This window comes from Mus musculus, chromosome 9 (assembly GCF_000001635.26).
Source record: "Mus musculus strain C57BL/6J chromosome 9, GRCm38.p6 C57BL/6J".
NCBI lineage: Eukaryota > Metazoa > Chordata > Mammalia > Rodentia > Muridae > Mus > Mus musculus.
This window is the reverse complement of record NC_000075.6, coordinates 123,946,964-123,968,692: the sequence shown is the minus strand read 5'-3', so window position 1 is coordinate 123,968,692 and position 21,729 is coordinate 123,946,964. Positions and strand designations below refer to the sequence as shown.

General features: G+C 39.9%; 1 protein-coding gene across 1 annotated transcript; it reads left to right on the top strand.

Moving 5' to 3' along the window:
• Ccr1 (chemokine (C-C motif) receptor 1) lies at positions 1 to 6,567 on the top strand. Its single transcript, NM_009912.4, has 2 exons — positions 1 to 398; positions 4,135 to 6,567. Exon 2 carries the CDS (start codon positions 4,202 to 4,204, stop codon positions 5,267 to 5,269), a length of 1,068 nt encoding a protein of 355 aa, NP_034042.3. The 5' UTR covers positions 1 to 398; positions 4,135 to 4,201; the 3' UTR covers positions 5,270 to 6,567.
• The last annotated feature ends 15,162 nt before the right edge of the window (positions 6,568 to 21,729 follow it).

Here is a 21,729-nt window from a genome sequence, read left to right as displayed (position 1 = left end):
ATGAGTCCTAGGAACAGCTCATTGTCACACACAGAGTTCAACTCAACTCCATCCAACCCCTCCCTACACAATTCTTGTAGGGCAGAGCTACCTCTGAGAAGACTGGAACTTTACTGGAACTGGAGCAGAGAGGAAAGACAGAACACTTTAGTGAACTTGGACCCCAGGAATTGGCCACTGGTGAGCACTGTAGTGCTTCATAGGCAGCCAACCATAAAAAAGAAGAACTTTACACCATTCTTGTCATTCTGAAAGACTATAAAACCAGAGTCTAATCTCCATCATCATACAGGAAGCCAAGAACTTCCTACTAGGTTGGGACCTTGAACCTTGAATTCATAAAGATCCTCAAAGGCCCAGAAACAAAGTCTGTGTGGACAAAATACTCTGGAAACACAGTAAGTGATGTTTGTCATTTCTATGCCGCCAGGTACTGTGAAAGGCAATCTTAAGTTATGAGTGCAGTTCTGGGATCTTCAACATTGGATAATGCTTTGAGAACCAGATGGAGCCTATGTAGCCCATTGTTGCATCTGTAAAGCAGTTAATACTTGGGAAATGATGACAATGCTGGACGTATTATTAAGGCTGGATGCTCAGTGATATTGAGGAATTTGTTATCGATGATTAATTAAGAGAGTAAACCAGCATAAAGAGACAAGAAATGCCTTCGTGGAAAGTTATTTTTATAGTTGTCTTTATGAAACTTCGCCAAATAGCAACAAAATGCAACATATAAAGAAATGGTAACAAGAGACTATATGTTAGTAAGAAAAATCATTGCAAATGCAAGAGTGACAAAATTCTGAACCAATTTCTTAAGAGTAAAACTAAAATTACAAAAATGGGACTACTGTCTTGGAGAAGGAGAAAATTCACCCTCAAGAAGTAGCAAGTAGATGGAATTTTAGACTGCAATTGTTGTATTCTAACATGGTGTATGTTGGTTTTATGATGAAAAGAGATGTGTAGGACTGACACTAACAAATACCTATTTTGCTTTAATTTCATGAGTTGGAGAGAGAAGGGACAACTATAAATTTTCAAAGAACAAGAAACCCTTAGATTTTCATAGACAGTTTGCCTCTGTACAACAAATAGCAAGAAGCTCTAGGATACTGAAGGAATTATGTAGCAATGGCCTTGCATTAGGATGCATGAGAGACAGGACTGGGTTATTCAGTGAGGAAGGCCTAAGTAGTAAAATGCTAGAAAGTGAACAATACTGGCCTCTCCCTAAAAACGAAAACCATGGTTGGTACTATTTGTTGATATCTATGGTAGAAACTTGCAAGTTGACATGTGTGCAGAGTGAACAGATGCACACAACTGACTCTTTGAGCCACAATAATCATCTGGCTTCCCCTTGGGCCTGGATACTTCTTATCATCTCTTCCCAGACACTTCACAAATGAGCAGGCTACAGGACACTAGTAGAGTCCAGGCTATGGGGATCTACATGAGCACTGTGCAAGGCACCTGGGGCAGACTTCTACAAGAAACTATTCACAGGCCTGGGAAGGTCAATGGCAAAATGGGCCTTTGCTTTCTCCTCCAATCACAGCCCAGGTCATGTCTCCTTAGCAGCGGTGTGCCCCGCAACTGCTACAACCTGAAAGTTTAGAGAGAACAGATAGCGCTGAGGTTTCTCAGTAGGCAGGTGGCTGTGGAACACAGCACCTGACAGTGCTGAACTCAGCCTGACTTCACTTTGGCTAGAGTTCCACAGGAACTGGGCTCCTGAGGATCACCTTGCCCCACATGATATTGCTCCCCAACTTCAGTTGACTCTGTACTAGAGCTGTCAGCTATCTAGGAATCCTGGGTGCCAAGCTGAATGTCTGCCTTCTTCAGCACTAGCATGAACAGCAGGAAGTAGAAATCTCTGCCTCAATCATTCCTGACTGCCACCCAAGTTTCCCCAGTGAGAGCTGACAGGGAAGACATGGAGGAGTAAACACAGGAACAGAGCTGATAGGAAATGAAGGGACCCCTCTTGACACTTCAGCAGAATATTTCCTCCTTTTCCAATGTGCCTTAATGTTCAAAGACCACTGCTCCAGAACAGTCTTTGTAATCAGGAAACATTTACTAAAGAGCCCAGAAGGGATAGCACAGAAGCCCAGGGTGATCACAGATTGATGGTGCAGGTGCAGCATAATTAGCTGAAAGGTATTTGAGTCAAATACTACAACTCTGATCAATAGCAACATACTGAACATTTTCCTTTATTTTACAATTAGGTTTTATTTCACATGTGCCACTTCTGCATATTTAAAGATATGCAGGGGACATTTCAGTACAAGGGCAGAGTAATGGGAAGTCAACCCTGGGTACCTCAGAAATCTGCCTTAGCTGTTTGGAAATATTCAAATATATCTTATCAACCATAGTCACCTTGCTGTGCTATAGAGCATGAGAAGAGTCATGCTGTCCAGTTTCAGCCCTGTCCTGTTTATTGTCCTCTCTCCTTCCAAACTCTCTCCACCCTTCTTCCAAACTCTATTCAAGACTCTGTCTGTAACCACTACTTGACTTTCCATTTCTGTGAGACAAGCTTTCTAGAGATTTTATAGCATGATTCACATGGAAGAACTGTCATTGACAATCAAGAAAAATCACTTTCTATGTTACCTATGAAGAAACCCAGTAAGGAAAGAAGGAATACAGACATTGTGGTCAGAACTTCTGCTAATGGCAGGTGTTAGAACAGGACCACTGTGTGACAGCCGGGTCTCTGATAGTCACTGTCTGTGGGTAGAGGGTTATTTTTCACATTGCTTCATAGCATCTTTTCAAGGTAAGCATTCATTAATCTCCCCTGTTCCAGATGGGGAACTTAGACTAAAAAAGCAGATTGATTATCTAAGGTCACACTGCTATTATGTTACAACAAAGCTCATATTTCCCCTCTTGAGGGATTCTTCAAAAAGTTAACTGGAAATAATTCATGTACAAACATACATGGTGTGAAAGTAGTCCTACAATGGCAAGCTATCTATTGACCTTTTGTTTATCTCAAGGCAATCCTGATTTAAGATGATAATATAATAATAATAATAACAATAATAATAATAATAATAATAATAAACAGTAACTTAGAGCCCATTTCAGCAGAGTCTCAGTTTTTATCTAGCTCCTGTGTGCTGTCTCCTGTTGGATACAGGCGTCTCTTACTCCCTGAGCCCATTTTCCATTTCTGTCTCCAGGTCATGTCCTCCTCCTAGCTGTCTCATGGTGCTTACTAGGGCAGTTGAGTTAACTGTAAATCTATCTGTTCCATATAAAGGCCATGTGATAGGGATCAGCCTAAACCAAACAACCAACGTGGTACCTTGTGTCTCAACCTATAGCTATAGTTGTCCTACTAGGAATTTTCTTGATCAGGAATAGTGATCTTGGAGCACCATGATTTTTACATTAACTAGCATGCATTGTTTCATTACAACTTAAAGTACAATCTTGTAGACTCTTGAAAAACAGAAAAAATAATAACCTTCCATAGCTATGAACTTTTTATTCTTATCCACAACTGCCCTCCTCCCCAGAGCATTTATGGAGACAACAGTGGCACAGCCAAGTGCTGTGATTAGAGGCAGAAGAGTCCTATCATTTCAGAGCTGGGATGGAACAACACACTCATAGATTTCTACTTCAGCTCTCATTGTATGTCTTGTGCCACATTTTTGTAACCTTAGGCAATCTTTAGCTCTGTGCCATCGCTTCTAAGGTCTTGCGCCACAATGCAGTATCCTGTGGTAATTTGTACCTCTGTTTCATCACTTCTAAATAGGAACAATTTGCCCATTTAATAGGTGTTGAAAATTAAGTCCAAACTCGGCTGTTTGGAGTTGATATGAAATCTTTATTTAGAACAGTGTGAAAAAAAATCACTTTTGCTTTTGATCCATCACTCTTGAAATAGTTGAATGAATTACACACACACACACACACACACACACACACACACACTCATTTGTTCTGTTCCCCTCTTAGTCTACAAGGTCCATGTGAGTAGAAAATGCAATGACTCCTTACCCTCCATTTCATCCCTAGGATTTGGTAATCACTAAGTATCAATCCGCAGTTTATTTGTTAAAGAAATATAATCATTGTCTTGTCTTTGTTGCCCAGGACTCACTGTCTTTAACAGAAAAGTAAATTCAGAAGCTATTATTCCTGACCAGTTCCTCAGCAAAGGATGGAGATTTCAGATTTCACAGAAGCCTACCCCACAACTACAGAATTTGACTATGGGGACTCCACTCCATGCCAAAAGACTGCTGTAAGAGCCTTTGGGGCTGGACTCCTGCCCCCCCTGTATTCTCTAGTGTTCATCATTGGAGTGGTGGGCAATGTCCTAGTGATTCTGGTGCTCATGCAGCATAGGAGGCTTCAAAGCATGACCAGCATCTACCTGTTCAACCTGGCTGTCTCTGATCTGGTCTTCCTTTTCACTTTACCTTTCTGGATTGACTACAAGTTGAAAGACGACTGGATTTTTGGTGATGCCATGTGCAAGCTTCTCTCTGGGTTTTATTACCTGGGTTTATACAGTGAGATCTTCTTTATCATCCTGTTGACGATTGACAGATACCTGGCCATTGTCCATGCTGTGTTTGCCCTGAGGGCCCGAACTGTTACTTTTGGCATCATCACCAGTATTATCACCTGGGCCCTAGCCATCTTAGCTTCCATGCCTGCCTTATACTTTTTTAAGGCCCAGTGGGAGTTCACTCACCGTACCTGTAGCCCTCATTTCCCCTACAAGAGCCTGAAGCAGTGGAAGAGGTTTCAAGCTCTAAAGCTAAACCTTCTTGGACTAATTTTGCCTCTGTTAGTCATGATAATCTGCTATGCAGGGATCATCAGAATTCTGCTCAGAAGACCCAGTGAGAAGAAGGTCAAAGCCGTGCGTCTGATATTTGCTATTACTCTTCTATTCTTCCTCCTCTGGACCCCCTACAATCTGAGTGTATTTGTTTCTGCTTTCCAAGATGTTCTATTCACCAATCAGTGTGAGCAGAGTAAGCAACTGGACCTGGCCATGCAGGTGACTGAGGTGATTGCCTACACCCACTGTTGTGTCAACCCAATCATTTATGTTTTTGTGGGTGAACGGTTCTGGAAGTACCTTCGGCAGCTGTTTCAAAGGCATGTGGCTATACCACTGGCAAAATGGCTGCCCTTCCTCTCTGTGGACCAACTAGAAAGGACCAGTTCTATATCTCCATCCACAGGAGAACATGAGCTCTCTGCTGGCTTCTGATTCAGACCATAGGTGTCAACCAAGGAAGGTCTAAGAAGAGAATGAGGAGACAGTATATAGCTCTCCAAGACTGATACTGACAGTTCTTACAGTCAGGATTCCCAATCTTTTAGGGTCAAAGGAAACTTAGAGGTAGCTTAGGTATAAGTCACCTCTTTAATTGTTTCCTTGAACTTCTCTCTGTTAGAAAGGAGATGAATAAACAAAATGGGGCATTCCAGAAACTGGAATAAAGGTGACAATGAGTGGCATGGGCCCAATAAGAGATAGGATCTGTGGTTATTAATTTAAAAACAAAGCCACTACTTTTACTGAATTCAATTCCTAATGATGTTATATTCTGAAAAAAATTAAAGCATTGTAATAGAGAAGAATTTTGCATATTTGCATATTGACATATATTATAAAGTATAAGATGTTATGTCAAAAAATTAAATCTGTAACAAACTAAAGTTTTTCTATCCAATTATTTTAAATAATTAGCAAAGATGCAAATAGATCAGAGGATAAATGCAATAGCATTGATATGAAAATACTGATCAAAAGGAAATGACAATTAAAATATAAAAGTTCTTTTGGATGCTGAAAGTAGTGAATAAATATTATTTCATTTTACTAACAAAAATGCACATTACAGGTCCAGATATGGCAAAAACAGTCACTGACTTGCAGTTTGATACAAATGTAAATTAGTGCAGTATTTCTGAAAAGGAATTTGAAAAGTTCAAGAATACTCAAACAATTTTAGGGTGATATTAACAAATGCTATTAAAATGTCATATAGTTTAATAATTTCAGAAATATTAAATGTCAGTCAATATGGTATATTTTAAAGAATTTTTATTGATCTGGGAATATGTTCATAATATTACTAAATTAAAATGGAAAATTAAAAACTGGCAAATGGCTCACTGGAAAAGGCACTTACCACCAACCTTAACAACCTGAGTTCAATTTTAGGAACTCACATGATGAAAGGAAAGAACTGATTCTAACAAATAGTCCTTTGATCTCTAAATGTGCACATATGGAGACATACACCCAAATAAATTAATGCAAAAAATATAGAATTCTTTTGGCCCATATTTTATATATGAAAAGAACAAACTAAAAGAATACATCAATCCATTTTCCTCTGCTATAATAAAATCCCCAAAGCTGATACTTTATAAAGAATAAAGGTTTGTTTAGCTTGAAACTTTGGAGACTCAGCATGACATTCTGCTCAGCTCTCATAAGAGCTCCATCAGTGCATCACTGCACGGAATAGGCTTCATGATCTGAGCACAGGCAAGAAGGCAAAAAAAAAAAAAAAAAAAAAAAAAGTCACATGGAGTGGCAGGAATCTGAAGAACTAAAGAGGCCTGTCTCTTGTGGGGACCACCAAGGGTCCTCTGAGAATGACTTAGTTCCTGTCAAGAGTAATATCCCTGATAATAAAAAAAAAACCACCTCCCACTTGGATCAATGGCATTAAAGGTGTCATCACCCATAGACTGAGAATCAAGCCACCAACATGAGTCCTTGGAGACAACTCCAAATCATATCAAAGTGAAGATTCCCAGTAGTTATAGGTATGGCAGGGTTTGATTAGGCCAATGAATCCCCAGAATTAAAAGTGAATCCCACCACACCTAGATTTTTTAAAGAAGGCTGATAAAAATCTAACTCAGGCCCTTGTGCTTTCAAAGCAAGTACTTTACCAGCTGAACCACATTCCCATGTCTTTGAATATTTGTTTAAAGAGTTGTTAAACAAACAAAAAAAGGTAGTTTATAAATTGAAAAAGGAACTTTAATATAAAGATTTTTTCAACTTAACTTTTCCATTTCAAAGATACCATTAAGAAAATTAGAAGACAGCCTGGCAGTGGTGGCGCACACCTTTAGTCCCAGCACTTGGGAGGCAGAGGCAGGCGGATCTCTGAGTTCGAAGCCAGCCTGGTCTACAGAGTGAGTTCCAGGACAGCCAGGGCTACACAGAGAAACCGTGTCTCAAAAAAGAAAGAGAGAGAGAGAGAGAGAGAGAGTTAAAGAGTTAAAGACAAGGAATAAAATGAAAGAAAATACTTACAGAATATAGTCTGCTATAAGACATATTCAGAATTCATAAAGAGCTCATACAGCTCAGTAGTAAGAAGTACAAAGGAAGAACACATATTTCCCTGCAGAAAGCAGACAAATGACTGAAGAAATATTAAAATGCTTTTTTAAATTTCTTATTAGAGAAATAAAGTCACAAAAATCACAGTCACATTGCTTTTTATACTCCATGGAATTACTATGAGACATACGTCATACACAAATAAATGTTAACAAGGATATGGAAATACAAAACCTCACATGCTGTTGGTAGTGTTATAAAATAATGCAACCACTTTGGAAAGCAATTTATTTTTCCTGGAGATGCTAAAACTTAATATAACAATTCCATTTCTCAGTAATATCCAAGAGAAAAAAAGCATGCCTCCCCCACAAAATTTGTGTATGATCACTGCCATAAATGAAAAATGATCTATTTACATCTATCTATTTAGATCTATCAACAGGTAAATAGAAAAAAAAATGTTTATATGTTAAGTGGAGTTCTTCTTTAAGATCTATGGGCACCAGGTATGCCTGGTGCCTCTATGGGTGTACCTGGTACCCATAGAGGCCAAAGAGGCCATAGAGACCCATAGAGGCCATAGAGGCCAAAGATGATATCAGATTGACAAGAACCAGAGTTACAGACTATTGGGCTATCATGTAGTTGCTGGAAACCAAACCCAAGCCTTATGCAAGAGTGGCAAGTATCCTATTGACCAATAAAAGGCAGCAAAATAAGCTGATATGGTGGCAAATGCCATAATCCCTGCACTAGGGAGACAGAGCCAGGTGATCACTTTGAGGCCAGCCTGGTCTACAAAGCGAATTCCAGGACAGCCAAGGCTGTTATACAGAAACCCTGAATCAAAACACACAAAAGAACAAACAAAGAAAGAAAAAGACAGCAAAATACTAGCATCTTTCATGTGGTAAGAGAACCTCAGAAACTTCATGCTATGTGAAATGATTCAGCCTCAAGAAACCACCTCTTACATGATTTCATTAATGTGCAAATTTCAGAAGGCAAATATCTAGACACAGAAAGTAGGTCAGCTTGAAACATCCTGGGCTAGAAACAGAGTAACTATGAGGAGTGTTAGTAAACCTGGTAGAAAGATGGGAAAAACAAACTTAGGATGATCATATCAAGTTACATTAAAACACTCTACATTATAAATGGAATGAACCTACTTTACTATATGCAGAGCGTATCTCATAAAGTTACTAAAATTTATGTGATTTAAAAAGAAAGAGAGAGAGAGAGAGAGAGAAGAGAGGGGAGGGGAGGGGAGGGGGGAGGGGAGGGGAGGGGAGGGGGAGGGGAGGGGAGAAGAGAAGAGAAGAGAAGAGAAGAGAAGAGAAGAGAAGAGAAGAGAAGAGAAGAGAAGAGAGAAGAGAAAAACAACTTTTCCAGAGGCCTGTAAAGGATGTTAGATTCCCAGGAACCAGGGTTATACACAGTTGTAAAATAAATCTCCTGACATAGATACTGGGAACCAAGCTCAGGTACTATGCAAGAGCAGTTCATGTTTTTAACCACCAAGCCATCTCTCCAGCTCATAAAATATATGTGATTTTTACCCCTGAAGAATATCTGAAACTTGTAGCAAAGAATTGACAAAAAAGAAAAATTTCTACGTTTTTAGTGTTCATTGTTTAATTCTGTTTGCACTAATTATGCACTATATGTGATTAATGCCACCATTTCATGCAGAATATGTCACTATAAAAACTTCATAAATAGAGTTACTGTCTAGTATACAATATTCCAGTGCAGCACCATCAACTATCAGCTCCCTAAGAGGTCTCAGAACCTAAAACACAATTTTTTTTTTGCCAAGCTAACAGGACTCAAAAAATGTCAGACTGTAGATGTTAATGTTCCCAGTAATACTGGAAAAGACTGATATACATGTATAACTTTCAAAAACAGTGTCTTGTGTTATGTTGTGAGCTGTTCAGAGAGAAATAAACACCATTCCTTTCTACTTCCTCTGGAATGCTTCACCACAATAATTAGTCTGCAAAAGGTGAATATACTCACAATTGGTCTCACATATGCTTGGTCAAGTTAGACTGGAATCATCACCTATTAAATAAAGAATTCATATGTGATCTTCTCTTTGGCAAACATGACTATGTAATAACATAACCACTTAAAAACTTTTCACAGCTTTAAGCTACATATTTGTTTCCATCTGACATGTTTTGTTTTGTTTTTTTTACGTGTGTGGCTTTTAGAAAATATCTCTATCTTCCCCTTATTAAGAAAGATAAAGTTGATATTCCTCAAGGGATTTCTTTCTTAGACACCCCACTCTCAGACATTTTTCAGTTGAACAGTTGTTGCAACAAGAAACAAAGCAAATGTTTACACAATACTTAATTGCTTCAGTCTGGCCATCTATGTCTTACAGTTAGGTTGTGAGTTGTCTTCACATTAACACTATTACATTTGAATATTTTGCACTCACTACACTGTCATAGACTGTGTGGATAGCCCTGGGGCTAATTATATTTGATATTAATTCCATTCTCCTGTGGATTCGAACAAGGGATGAGTCAGCACTCAGATGATTTCCTGTAAACCTGCTTCTCACCTTAATTTGTAAAATAAAGGAGAGCTGATAATTGGGCAGAAAAGGGAAGGTGGAGCTGAAAGAAAGAAAAGAAGGAGGTTTGAGAGAGAGAGAGGAGGAGGAGGAAGAAGAATAAAAGCAGAAGAGAAGCACATGGCCTGGAGAAACTGCAAGTTATAAGGGGTCTCATAGAGGTGGAAGATTATAGTGTGGCGGTAGATCTGCCCAATCTAGGTGCACAGCATGTATTCATATTAATTGAGTCATGTTTTCATTGCTGGGGCATATTTGGGTTGGAGATTTACTACAACAATAGACACTACCTCTCTGTTGTCTGTAGCCACCTATCTGACCTTCTGTAGTATATCCTTGTTATGATAACCACCCACAGTATACCCAAGAGTAATCACCTTCCAGCCAGATGAAAGTGGCCTGCTAGACACTGTAGTTGGCTAAATAATGGTTGCACGGATAACCAGGTCTTAAATACAGATAGCAGAAGGGACTTTGCAGATAGTATTAAGTCAAGGCTTTTGAAACGGAGATGTTAGCCTAGTAAGTTTTAAAGATATAGCAAGTCTTCCAGGAATGAGAGGACCTAATGCACTCCATTTAAAAACAAACAGACATGTTAGGCCTTAGGTCTCAGTGTCCCAAAGAAGCAGGCAAGGCACCTCAGGAGAGACACAGAAAATGGGCCATTAGTCAATAGCTGCCCTGACATATGGCCAAGAGAGATAACAAGCAAGCCCTGAAACGGGACAGTCCCTGAAATTCTTGAAGTCTTCACCAAAAATAGTAGAAGTAGCATAGCAACCAATCAAAACTAGTTGTACTAATTTTGTACTAATGTCACTGCTGCACTTCTAGCCCATCATGTTAGAGGTTACCTAACCCTTCTAGAAAATTCCCTACCCTGTATAAAAGGAGGCCTGTGAGCTCCTCTGGCCATTGCCATTCTGATGAATGGTTGATGTCCACAAGCTAGGTGTTTCCGCAGAATAAATGCTCTTTGCCTTTGCATACTATTTGATTCTGGGGTCCTCCTTCAGTGATTCTTGAACCCTAGCAAGAGGAAGGTAAGGGAATATTGAATTACTGAAGAAGAGAAGGAAAAACAACACCAAAATTCATAACCAAGGAATCCTGCCAGCCAAGAACAATTTTAAAAAATAATAATAAATAAATTTTTCTATGGAGTCAATAGAAGAAAACATATTTTAACCCCAGTAAAAATCATTTGAGACCTCTAACATCTACACTGTAGGAAATTAAATTGTGTTGTTTTAAGATTTAACATCTGTGTAAAATTGTTCTGGTGGGCATAGGAAATTCATATAGACATCATGGTTATGGTTTTATCCTTCTTATAGCCAGCATCCAACCAAATGGTAGTTAATACCTTCCCCTCCTTCCTTTCCCATCTAGAAACCTGGTCCCCAAATGTCTTCACAGTATCTATTTTGTTCTTGTTAATGTTGTTTTGTTTTTGAGACAAGTTCTTACTATGTAACTCGAACTAGCCTCAAATTTGTTATGTAGCCTAGTCTGGTCTCAAACTCACAATGGCTTCAAGTGCAGAGATTATAGGCATTGACTCTCAAGTTTGGCTATATTTTTCATATTTATAAACTCATCTCAAGAACATTGTTATAATCATTAAGATGTTGCAAGACTACAGTCACTTGCAGTCTTTCAGTTCCACAAAGGCTTAAAGAGTCCACAGAAGGTTATTTCCAGGTCAGAAATCCCCCTATGATAGGCCAAAAAGAAGGTCATTATCTCTGTGTGTTCCTCTAGCAACTAGGAATTGCCTTCTCCCAATAATTCTCAAGGCTATTCTTCATTTGTTCTGGGCCAGCCAACCTACAACATGAGAACCTGGGCAGCCATGAACACAAGGAGCATCTGAGGAAGATCAAGAACAACCTCTATCTGCCATTCGATGTTGTGGGAAAGAGAGAGATGCCCTCCTCCCACCCCTTCCCCCTCACCATCTACGACAGGCAACGAAGTTGTATCTGTCCTTCACCTGCAACAATACTCAGGGAGAACAGGCCCTCTACCTCACCTGGGCAGCTCAATAGATCTGGTCCTGCTGGCATGGGCTCTTGGGCTCAGGTGGGTCGACCTGAGAGCTTGTTCTGCCCCTTGCTGGTTGTGGCACTGGATGAGCCAGCCTGGGTAGTGATGGAGAACTCTCCCTGGTGGTTTTCAGGAGCGTTGAAGGGCTGACCAGCTCAGATACCACCCAGACCCAGATCCAGAGCTTTGAATTGGCCCACCCCAAAACATCCTGCTGGAGCCGTTAAAGGAGCCTGTCATACAGATCCAAAGCTGCATGATTTCCATGATACAACAAACAGGATAAGTGTGAGGAGTCCAAGTGAGGATCCAGTATTGATAGTATAGCAGAAGCCAGAGGCCTCAAACCAAATCAATGATTCACTGCAGTGAATATTTGCAAAGTGTGGACAAAAGGTATATTGTGAGATACACTACAGATTCCATATGAGAATTTTTTTTTTCCTTTTACTTTGATGGGGAGGTTGCAGGAGCAGAGGGCAGATACAAAGGGATGGGGAGATGAGTGGATTTGGGGTGCATGATGTAAAATTTACAAAGAATCAATAAAAAGTTAAATTTTTAAAAAGAGTAGTAACTAATATACTGAACCAGAGTCTGAATAATAGAAAATGGGCATCTTTATTTTTTAACACTTTAAAAACCACAAAGGTAATTCTGATTTTCCATTTTGACTGAGAGCTATTTTTCTTCAGTGGTTGACAATCTGTGATTAACAATCAGAAGCAGCTTTGGATATGCTAGTAGTATCTAATGTGTAGATGCTTTGAATGCTGCTAAACATTCTGTAATTTGGACTACAGGTCCCCAAAACAAAGATTCTCTGGCTCAGAACATCTATGTAGCTAAAGTTAAGAAACTGTCTTAAAGGAACCACACATGTCATTGTCTTGGCTACTGGCATAGGCTTAATGAACTCAACTGGGTTCACTGCAACTAAGACAAATGTGGGTTCTGTATATAATCCAATAGAATCTCACTTAGTGACCATACAGAATGTTTTGCTAGGCTTCTCAGTGCCAAAACTCACTTTGTTGTTTGCTAGTGTCTTCACTAAAGAGAAGGAAAAATAATTAAAATTGAGTTTTTCTTTGTTCAGCAATGTAAAATTATCACATTTGATTTGAAGTTTAGTCAATAATATTGTTTTTATACTATTGATATAATTCAGCCTTGTTTCAAAGTAGTTTATAGTGGTTGTCAACCTTGACTTCTGATCTCACTGGAAGGGTGGCATCCAATATGGTGGCTGTAATAAGAGCATCCCCTAACTCACCAGAAAAAAAAAAAAAAGATCAACCCCTATATCTGTAAGCAATGGGAAGGTACTAGGTGAAATTAAGTTGCTAGATTCTTTGTATAGTAGTCATGTTGGTCTCACTGAGATGTAACATATCCACAGAGCTGCTTTAATTCTGAAGTGTTGGATACCCAAGTCACTTATTTTCTATGCCCAGAGATAATCAGATGCTAGTGTTCAGTTTCTAGCTCGTGTCTCAGAACTGGTTCTGATTGACTTAACTGACTTTCCTACTTACTACCTGGTCACTACACAGTTTCCTTTGAACTGCTATCCATCTTAGTTCTTACTTTCTGGTTCTTTTGTATGGCTAGTTCATGAACAAAAGGGTTAATTTACTTTCTTTTCTCTCAAATTTCATCTCTTAGTCTTGGTTCAGCGGCCTGGTCTGTGAAGATCTTCTGAACCTTCCCTAACCTTTACCATTTATCTCTGCATTACTGTTCCCACGTGTTTTCCTTTTCAAAATTGATAGTATATGATACATGGCACACTATTTTGTAAAGGACTATAAAGTAATTTCTATAATGTACTGGCTAGTTTTGTGTCAACTTGACACAGCTGGAGTTATCACAGAGAAAGGAACTTCAGTTGAGGAAATGCCTCCATGAGATCCAACTGTAAGGCATTTTCTCAATTAGTGATCAAGGGGGAAAGGCCCCTTGTGGGTGGGACCATCTCTGGGCTGGTAGTCTTGGTTCTATAAGAGAGCAGGCTGAGCAAGCCAGGTGAAGCAAGCCAGTAAAGCACATCCCTCCATGGCCTCTGCATCAGCTCCTGCTTCCTGACCTGCTTGAGTTCCAGCCTGACTTCCTTGGTGATGAACAGCAGCATGGAAGTGTAAGCCGAATAAACCCTTTCCTCCCCAACTTGCTTCTTGGTCATGATGTTTGTGCAGGAATAGAAACCTTGACTAAGACACATTATTTCAAATTTTGCAGGCATTGCTGAGCTTTATTTATTTACTTCCCTGATAAAGCAAAAGGTCAACACCCTAGAAATGAAAGTAACACAAAATTCCCTGGAAACCATTCCTCAAAGTGATTAGACACGAAGGTGGGTCCCAGTAAAGCACAGTAAAGTCTGAGATGGTCTCACATGAGGACATATCTGTATAAAAGGGAAAGAACAGGAGGACTCTGCATGGATCATTAAGAAAGAACAGAAGGAACAATGCCTAAAGAATAGAACCATCTACATTTAAAGAAAACAGGAATGAGAGAGTCTTGGAATGCACTGTAATTGCTTGCACAACGTTGGTCTTGTTATCTGAGTCACATTCCTTTATGTCTGAATACTCCTGGAAAGGAACCTATATTTTTGATCCTGTGAAGTAAAGGAGAAAATGGCCCCTCAAAGAGTAAGTAGCATCAGTAAAAGCATGATGTTAAACTCAAACAGTGGAAGAAAGCAAATAAAAGTTAAAGTTAAAGATTCAAATAAAAAGTTAAAGATTCAGCTCGGCCATGCATCCTGCAGGAGTCAGCAGGATAGCCTAGGCAGAAAAATACATTTATTTCACTTTGTCCATGACACTTCTAGGAGATCAGATGATGTGCAGGTTGAAAGGCCAGCGGATGCAAAGATGTGGAAGTGAAAAATAACTGGTCTCTCTGAAGGAACAGAAAGTAGCCCACAGGACAGGAACACAGCATAGGTTGAATGAGCAGGAAGAGGGAAGAGACTGGAGTGGTCAGCAAACACCAGACAACAACAGACTTTGTAAGCCACATTTAAGTCTGCACCAAACTCAATCAGCAAATTAGTCAAATTCAGGAATGACATAATCTGATTTCAAGTTTACAAGGGTCATTTTGGATGCAAAACAAAAGTATTAAGAAAGGTAATACAGGAGATGAATGTCAAAAGAAAGTTGAGGAGTCCAAGAGATGAAATGATAACAACTCAACTTGGAAGCTGACAATGAGGAAAGAGGCAACTGGGAAAGCACTCAGAAGGAAGGGTCACTAAAACTGTGTGACTAGAAAGGTGTAGGCAGGAATACCAGCTACCTGTTCCTGGCATCCCACTGGAGGGCATTGTCTTGGTCTAAGATGGGGAGCACACAGGGCAAAACATTGTACTGAGCCAGGTTCAGATGTACCACATTTGCTCATACATATCTAGACACTTCCACATGGTCTTCTAAAAGCCAGGACTTTGGTAACCAAATGGCTTCAAATAAAATGTAAATTTCCTGTTCTTAGAGAACCTTAACATTGGGCCACCTAAGTTTGTAATCACCAGCCAGAAGTCAATAGGTAACAAACCACACATCAAATCTGTCTGTTGGCTTTTGTTGTACCAACCTGGAGTTAATAATGACTTTTAGAAAACAAATAATATGCAACAGAAATCATATGTGGTCCATGAAGCCTGTATTCACTATCTGTTTGTTTAAAGAAAACATTTGCCAAGCAGGCTCTGAGCATGGGTCTGTATTTTGGTGGGGCATTTCTTCTCTGGTTTCATGGTCCATCCAGCACTTGTCTTTCCAAACATACCTCACTTGAGCTCGTTATTCTAAATCCCGACTTAAAGTGGCAAGATGAGAAAGGGCCAAGACAAGGCAAGGCAAGAAAAAATTTTAATAAAGGGCAAAGATAAAATAGTGAAGGAACAGAGTAGTGATAGAAAACAAAGAGGGGGGGCTACTTATCATTTTCTAAGGTCAAGAAATTAAGTATTTCAGAAGACAACACGAGGTTCAGGGCCTTTCTTGGAAGACATCTGAACATGGTAGCTTACAATTAGTTTGAATACAGCAATAATAAGATCCAAGTCACCAATAATTCATTGGTATCACATTAAGTAAATAAATCAAAGCACTCCTCTTTGGTGTCATTTAACAAAGAGCAAAAACAGATTTGAATTCTCTACTTCACACACCCTGTTTTCTGTTCACAGTTGAAAAGGTTCATTCAAGAGAGAACACCCTTGGCAATGATTTATCACAAATTCATCCTTTATATAGTTTTATCAACTGATGGTTCTAGAAGGTTCTAGAAAGGTTCCACGGGACTATCCTACTTGAACAGGTTAAAAAAAAAATTCTTGAGTACGTCAAACCTAATAGAGGAGGGATCTGAAGGGGCTTTCTGGCCGGAACTACTCTCATCTCTCACATGATCTTCATTGAAGCCTTGACCTTGATAATAAGGTATGAACTTCAATGTTTGGACACTGTCTGGATTTCTCCAGCAGGGTCACACACCAGCCTCCAAGAGTGTAACTCCTTCAGCTCACATATGCTCTGTCATCATCCTCGAACATAGCTCCTACTGAAGTTGCTGGCCCAGTTGGCCGTTGGCTTTCCTGGGTGTAACTAGAACCTACCCCACATCTTACAGCCTAGATTTTGAACACAGTTCAAGCTGCTTTTGTTCTCACATGTTATCTTTCTGAGATGTTTTAGAGTAAGTTTAGAGGACTGGACCCTTAAGAACTTCCTCAGTACTTCAGTGCACATTTACTAAGATATTCTCATGCAGTCACAGAATAATCACCAAAACCAGGAAACCTAGCTCTTAACTGATGCTCTGGTCCGAAGTCTATGTCCACCTATTGTGAATGCCCTGAAACTGTCCTTCATAATCTCTGTCTTCCCATGTTTAACCTAAGTGAGGCCCTTGAATTCAACTCTCCCATCCCTTCATTAGGCTTCCTAGCCCCTCTATCAAGCTCTTCTGTCCCTCTATCAAGTTCTATAGGCTCTCCGTGATTCTGTCTCTCAATCAAGATCTACTGGCTCAACAAGTTCTGTTTTCTTCTCAAACTTTCCTATCTCTGAAGCCCACCTTGCCCTAGAGAAACCTTTGCTTGGCCTGTTTCATGGTAGAGCCAGGGATGCTCACAGCCCTCATCTTCACAAGGACACTTGTGCTTGCCCAGCTAGTTTCTTGGCTTTCTCCTCATAGTCCTTCCTGAAGCATACCTTCCTGATTGCTCACAATCAGGGGAAGTATTCTCTCTGGTGTTTCTTATGATTTCTTTACAGGCAGGAATATGTGTTTCCGGTAACTTCATGCTTGTTCCCCTTTTATAGTAACCACACATTTTATTGTAAAACAACATGCCATTCATGATAAAAGAAACTTCTTGAAAAGGAAGAGAACATAATGTGAAATTGTCTTCCTTCCATGTATAGCAACTCCAAGGATGTATTTTACATGGTGAAAGGCATTGTGCTTTGCCATCATGCTCCTCTCTCCTCTCTCCTCTCTCGTCTCCTCTCTCTCTCTCTCTCTCTCTCTCTCTCTCTCTCTCTCTCTCTCTCTCTCTCTCTCTCTCTCTCCTTCCTCCCCCTCTATCTCTCTGAGTTGTTTTTGTCTTTATAAGATCCCACATTGTAGTTTAGGCTAGCGTACATTCACCAAGTAAGCCAAACTAAGCTAGAATGTGCAGCAAACCCCTACCTTGACCTCCCAATAGCTGGGATTGCAGGCATGGTCTTTTCACATTCTTTAAGATGCAGGTTGTCCCTTGTCACTCACTCTCTTTCACACATAGCCCTCAGGCTAAAATGCCCATGTAATAGTGCACTATCTGACCTCATCTCCTGATATGTAATTCTTGTGCTACATGCAGAGGGAAACTTCCTGCTGTGATACCCACCTGATGAGGTTTAAAGCATGGGTAGATGAAGTTTGAGGAAGGTAAAAATTACCTTCAAGAAATTTGACAGTAGAAAGGTCACTTGCCAAGATTGCAAAATCACTTTAGTAATGGGATTTGAACCAAATTTCACATCCATAAATTTAGAACATGGGGCATACTCAGCGGAGTCTAAAATGATGAGGAAGAAGAGGGAGAAAGATACTCAGGCAGTTGTCATGGTTTGCCATGGAAAAGGGTCTTTGTAATTAAGTCTTAGAAGAGAAATCAGGGGAAAGCAGGGTTTGACTTTACAACTGTGTAATTAACTTCCAGGTGTTTTTATCTGCTCATGTCACCAACATGCCAATAACCTCCACTGACAGCCTGAGAGGCAGTGCAATGACTTCTGTGGCACACTGCTCCTACTGACATACTCGCACAGGAGAATGCAGCCTAACTCTGTAACCACTGAACTTCTGGTTTTGCCAAACCTGCTAGAGAAAGATGTGAAGACACCACAGATCATGCTGTCCAATTTTACCTGAGAGGACTGGACTCTAGTTAGGAATATGGTGTTATGTGCTGGACACAAATCTGGACTTCTATGTGGTCGGGAACAAGTTAGGCTGGGCTCTCCTATCCTTGTCAGAGCTCAAGAGAACAAATGTAGATGTTCCAAAGTTTGCTAACGTTGTGCCCTGTCATTTTAGGGACTGAGAGGGAAACATCTCCCTTTTTGTCTGTGTGTTTGTTTACTTGTTCGTTTGTTTTGAAACAATGTATCCCAGACTGGCCTTAATTTTACTTTGTAACTCAGGATGACCTTGAATTTCTGATCTTCCTGTCTCAATTTCCTGAGTACTGGGATTACAGGCGGCACTAACACATCTGTTTTATGCAGTGATGGGAATCAAATCCATGATGTTGTACGTACTAGGCAAGCATTCTACTATCAGAGCTACATTCCCAGCCCATTTCCAGGATTTTTGCATGGTAAAATAGCCATTGAATTTACCATTTTAGCTATTTTCAAGTGTACAGTTGAAAATGCAACCCTCAGCACCACTCAGAACCTTCTTAGCTTTCCATGATGAAACTCTGCTCCCCTTGAACATTACTTCCCTATTACTCCTTCTCTTCAGCTTCCACAACCCCATTCAGCTCCCACAACCCCATTCGGCTCCCACAACCCCATTCAGAGCCTGTTTCTGGGAACATGAACCACTCTGTGTCACCAGCTTAAGCTCACTCAGCATCATGTCATATGTTCGCCTATTCTGAACTTTGTGTAGAATTCTCTGATTCTATAAACCATGAAACTACAAAATGTAGGTGAAAAAAAAACAAAACAAATGATAAACAGATACAGCGTCAAAATCTCAGCAAAGGAGCTGGAGAGATGGCCAATCAGTTAAGAACACTTGTTGTTCTTGAGAGTTCAGTTCCTAGTACCTGCATCAAGCACTCATAATGTCCTCTTCTCACTACCAAATGGACCCATATGCATATGGTGCACATGTATGCATGCAGACAAAATACTGTGTGTGTGCCCGGCAGTGGTGGCACACACCTTTAATCCCAGCACTTGAGAGGCAGAGGCAGGTGGATTACTGAGTTCGAGGCCAGCCTGGTCTACAGAGTGAGTTCCAGGACAGCCAGGACTATACAGAGAAACCCTGTCTCGAAAACAAAACAAAACAAAACAAAAAACAAAAAAACCCACTCTCTCTCTGTGTGTGTGTGTGTGTGTGTGTGTGTGTGAGCATGCATACATGTAAACTGTTCTATGAAACAAAAAATAAATTGTATTCCATTCAAATCAAAACTTTTTTAGTTTGAGAGAAAATTTGTAAACCACTTATCTAAAAACATTTATTTTCAATACATAAAGACCTCTCAATACTTAATATTAGGGCTGAGAGTGTGGCTCAGTGATAGATACTTGTCTGGCATGTGTAAGGCTCTGGGTTCAATTCCCATCACCATAAAGCAAAATATTCTTTTTAAAGTTTAACATTTACAAATCCAATTAGAAAACAAGAAAAATATATAAAAATATTTCACCGAAGAATCCATAAATGGGCTGAAAAGATGGCTCAGCAGGTAAAAGCACATGTCATGCAGGCCTGACAACCTGAGTTCCATCCATGGTAGAAGAGAACCAATTCCATGAAGTTGTCCTCTGACCTCTATGCCATGGTATACATGTGCCTGTACTCACATCATATGCACATGGTGATACAATTAAAAGTTGAAAGAGAAACCATAAAGAAAACCACTATATACAATAAAACATGTTCAGAAGCACCAGCCACTAGGGAAGTGCAGCTCCATTTTACATCCTGGGTCACAAAAGTGCTGGTGAAAATTAAAGTGTGCACAGCACACTCTATGATAAAGACTGGCAATATCTTTAAAAAGTAAATGTGCAATACCACAACAGTTGAAAACCTGGCCATTTGTCCCAGAGGAATAGAAACATATGTTTACAATAAAAACCTGTGTGAAGTTTTATTTGTGATAGCATCAAACTAGAAGCCATTCCTAATGTCCTTGGATAAGAAACTGTATATCCAACCAAAATGTTTCACCCAACAATCATAAAGAATAGGCCACTGGGATACACTATAATTTGGATGCATCTGAAGGGCAGAGTTGGGCTGGGGGACAATCTCAAAACATTTTTTGTGGTTTCATTTACATAACATTGTCATGTGACAAAGAGAGATAAAAAAAAAACAGGCTGGTGCTTTCAGAAGAAACTAATGGAGTCTAGTGTGTTTATCAGCACATGGCATACAGAGGTCTTTGCGATGCTAGAGTGACCCTGCATCAAGATTATGCTAATTACTAGATTCTGTATGTGATAATAATGATAAAGAACTATAGAAATGTACTGTGCCAAAGTCTAATCTTGTTATGATATCAAACTGCTATGAAAGCTTACATGCTTGTTATTCACTACTTGAAAATCTTCATCTCAAAGGTACAATTCAGAAAAGCAAAATTCTTTTGAAAGAAAAATAGCTTTGGAATCAGATAAACCTCCTTCCTAAGTTCCTGCTCACCTTGCCTCCCTCTGTGTCTCTTCCCACATCCTTGTTCTTTACAGAGTGTTGTCAACTCTCTGCCTCCATGTGATGGCACATGGATATTCCCATCACTCAGCTAGGCACTCTGAGGGCAATTTGAAGGTTACAACGCACATTTAAACGTCATAGATCTGTTTTTCTCAGATTATCAGAGCATTATCCCTCCTGTCTTTCATTCTGCTGTGGCTCTTTATTTTTGCATCTCCTCTACCCATCCTGGTGAGCCCTCTGCTCCCTGCCTTCCTGTGTCTTCATCACACACACTTCCCTTAGTAAGTTCAGCCACACAGGGACTGCAATGGTTGCAATGTCACCGAAGTCATTGTCATTTCTCTTGCATTGGCTCTTCCCCAGTATCCTCTGACCCTGATCAGGGCTCCAGCATCCAGATTCCCAAATCAACAGTCTAGTTATTCCTTATATCCCACACCCACTTAGATCAGGCAATTGCACCTCCTTCTTAAAGTCTCTGGAGCTCCTTCTCTGTTCTTCCCTTCTCCGCACTCCACTACATTAGCCCAGATACATGGCTTTGGGGCCTTCCTTGTCAAGTCTGTTGTCCTCATCGTCTCTCCAATAGCCAAACAGAACTGACTAAAATAAGAATCTGACTGTCCCTCTCTAATCCAAAATTCCTTCCAATTTGACTAAATTCTACTCTTATTCCACAAAATTTTATTAAGTACTGTCTCAGAAGCTACTCTTGATGTGATAAATGGAT

Coding starts and splice junctions, on each gene's coding strand:
- Ccr1 (NM_009912.4), top strand. CDS start 4,202: ATGGAGATTTCAGATTTCACAGAAGCCTACCCCACAACTACAGAATTT.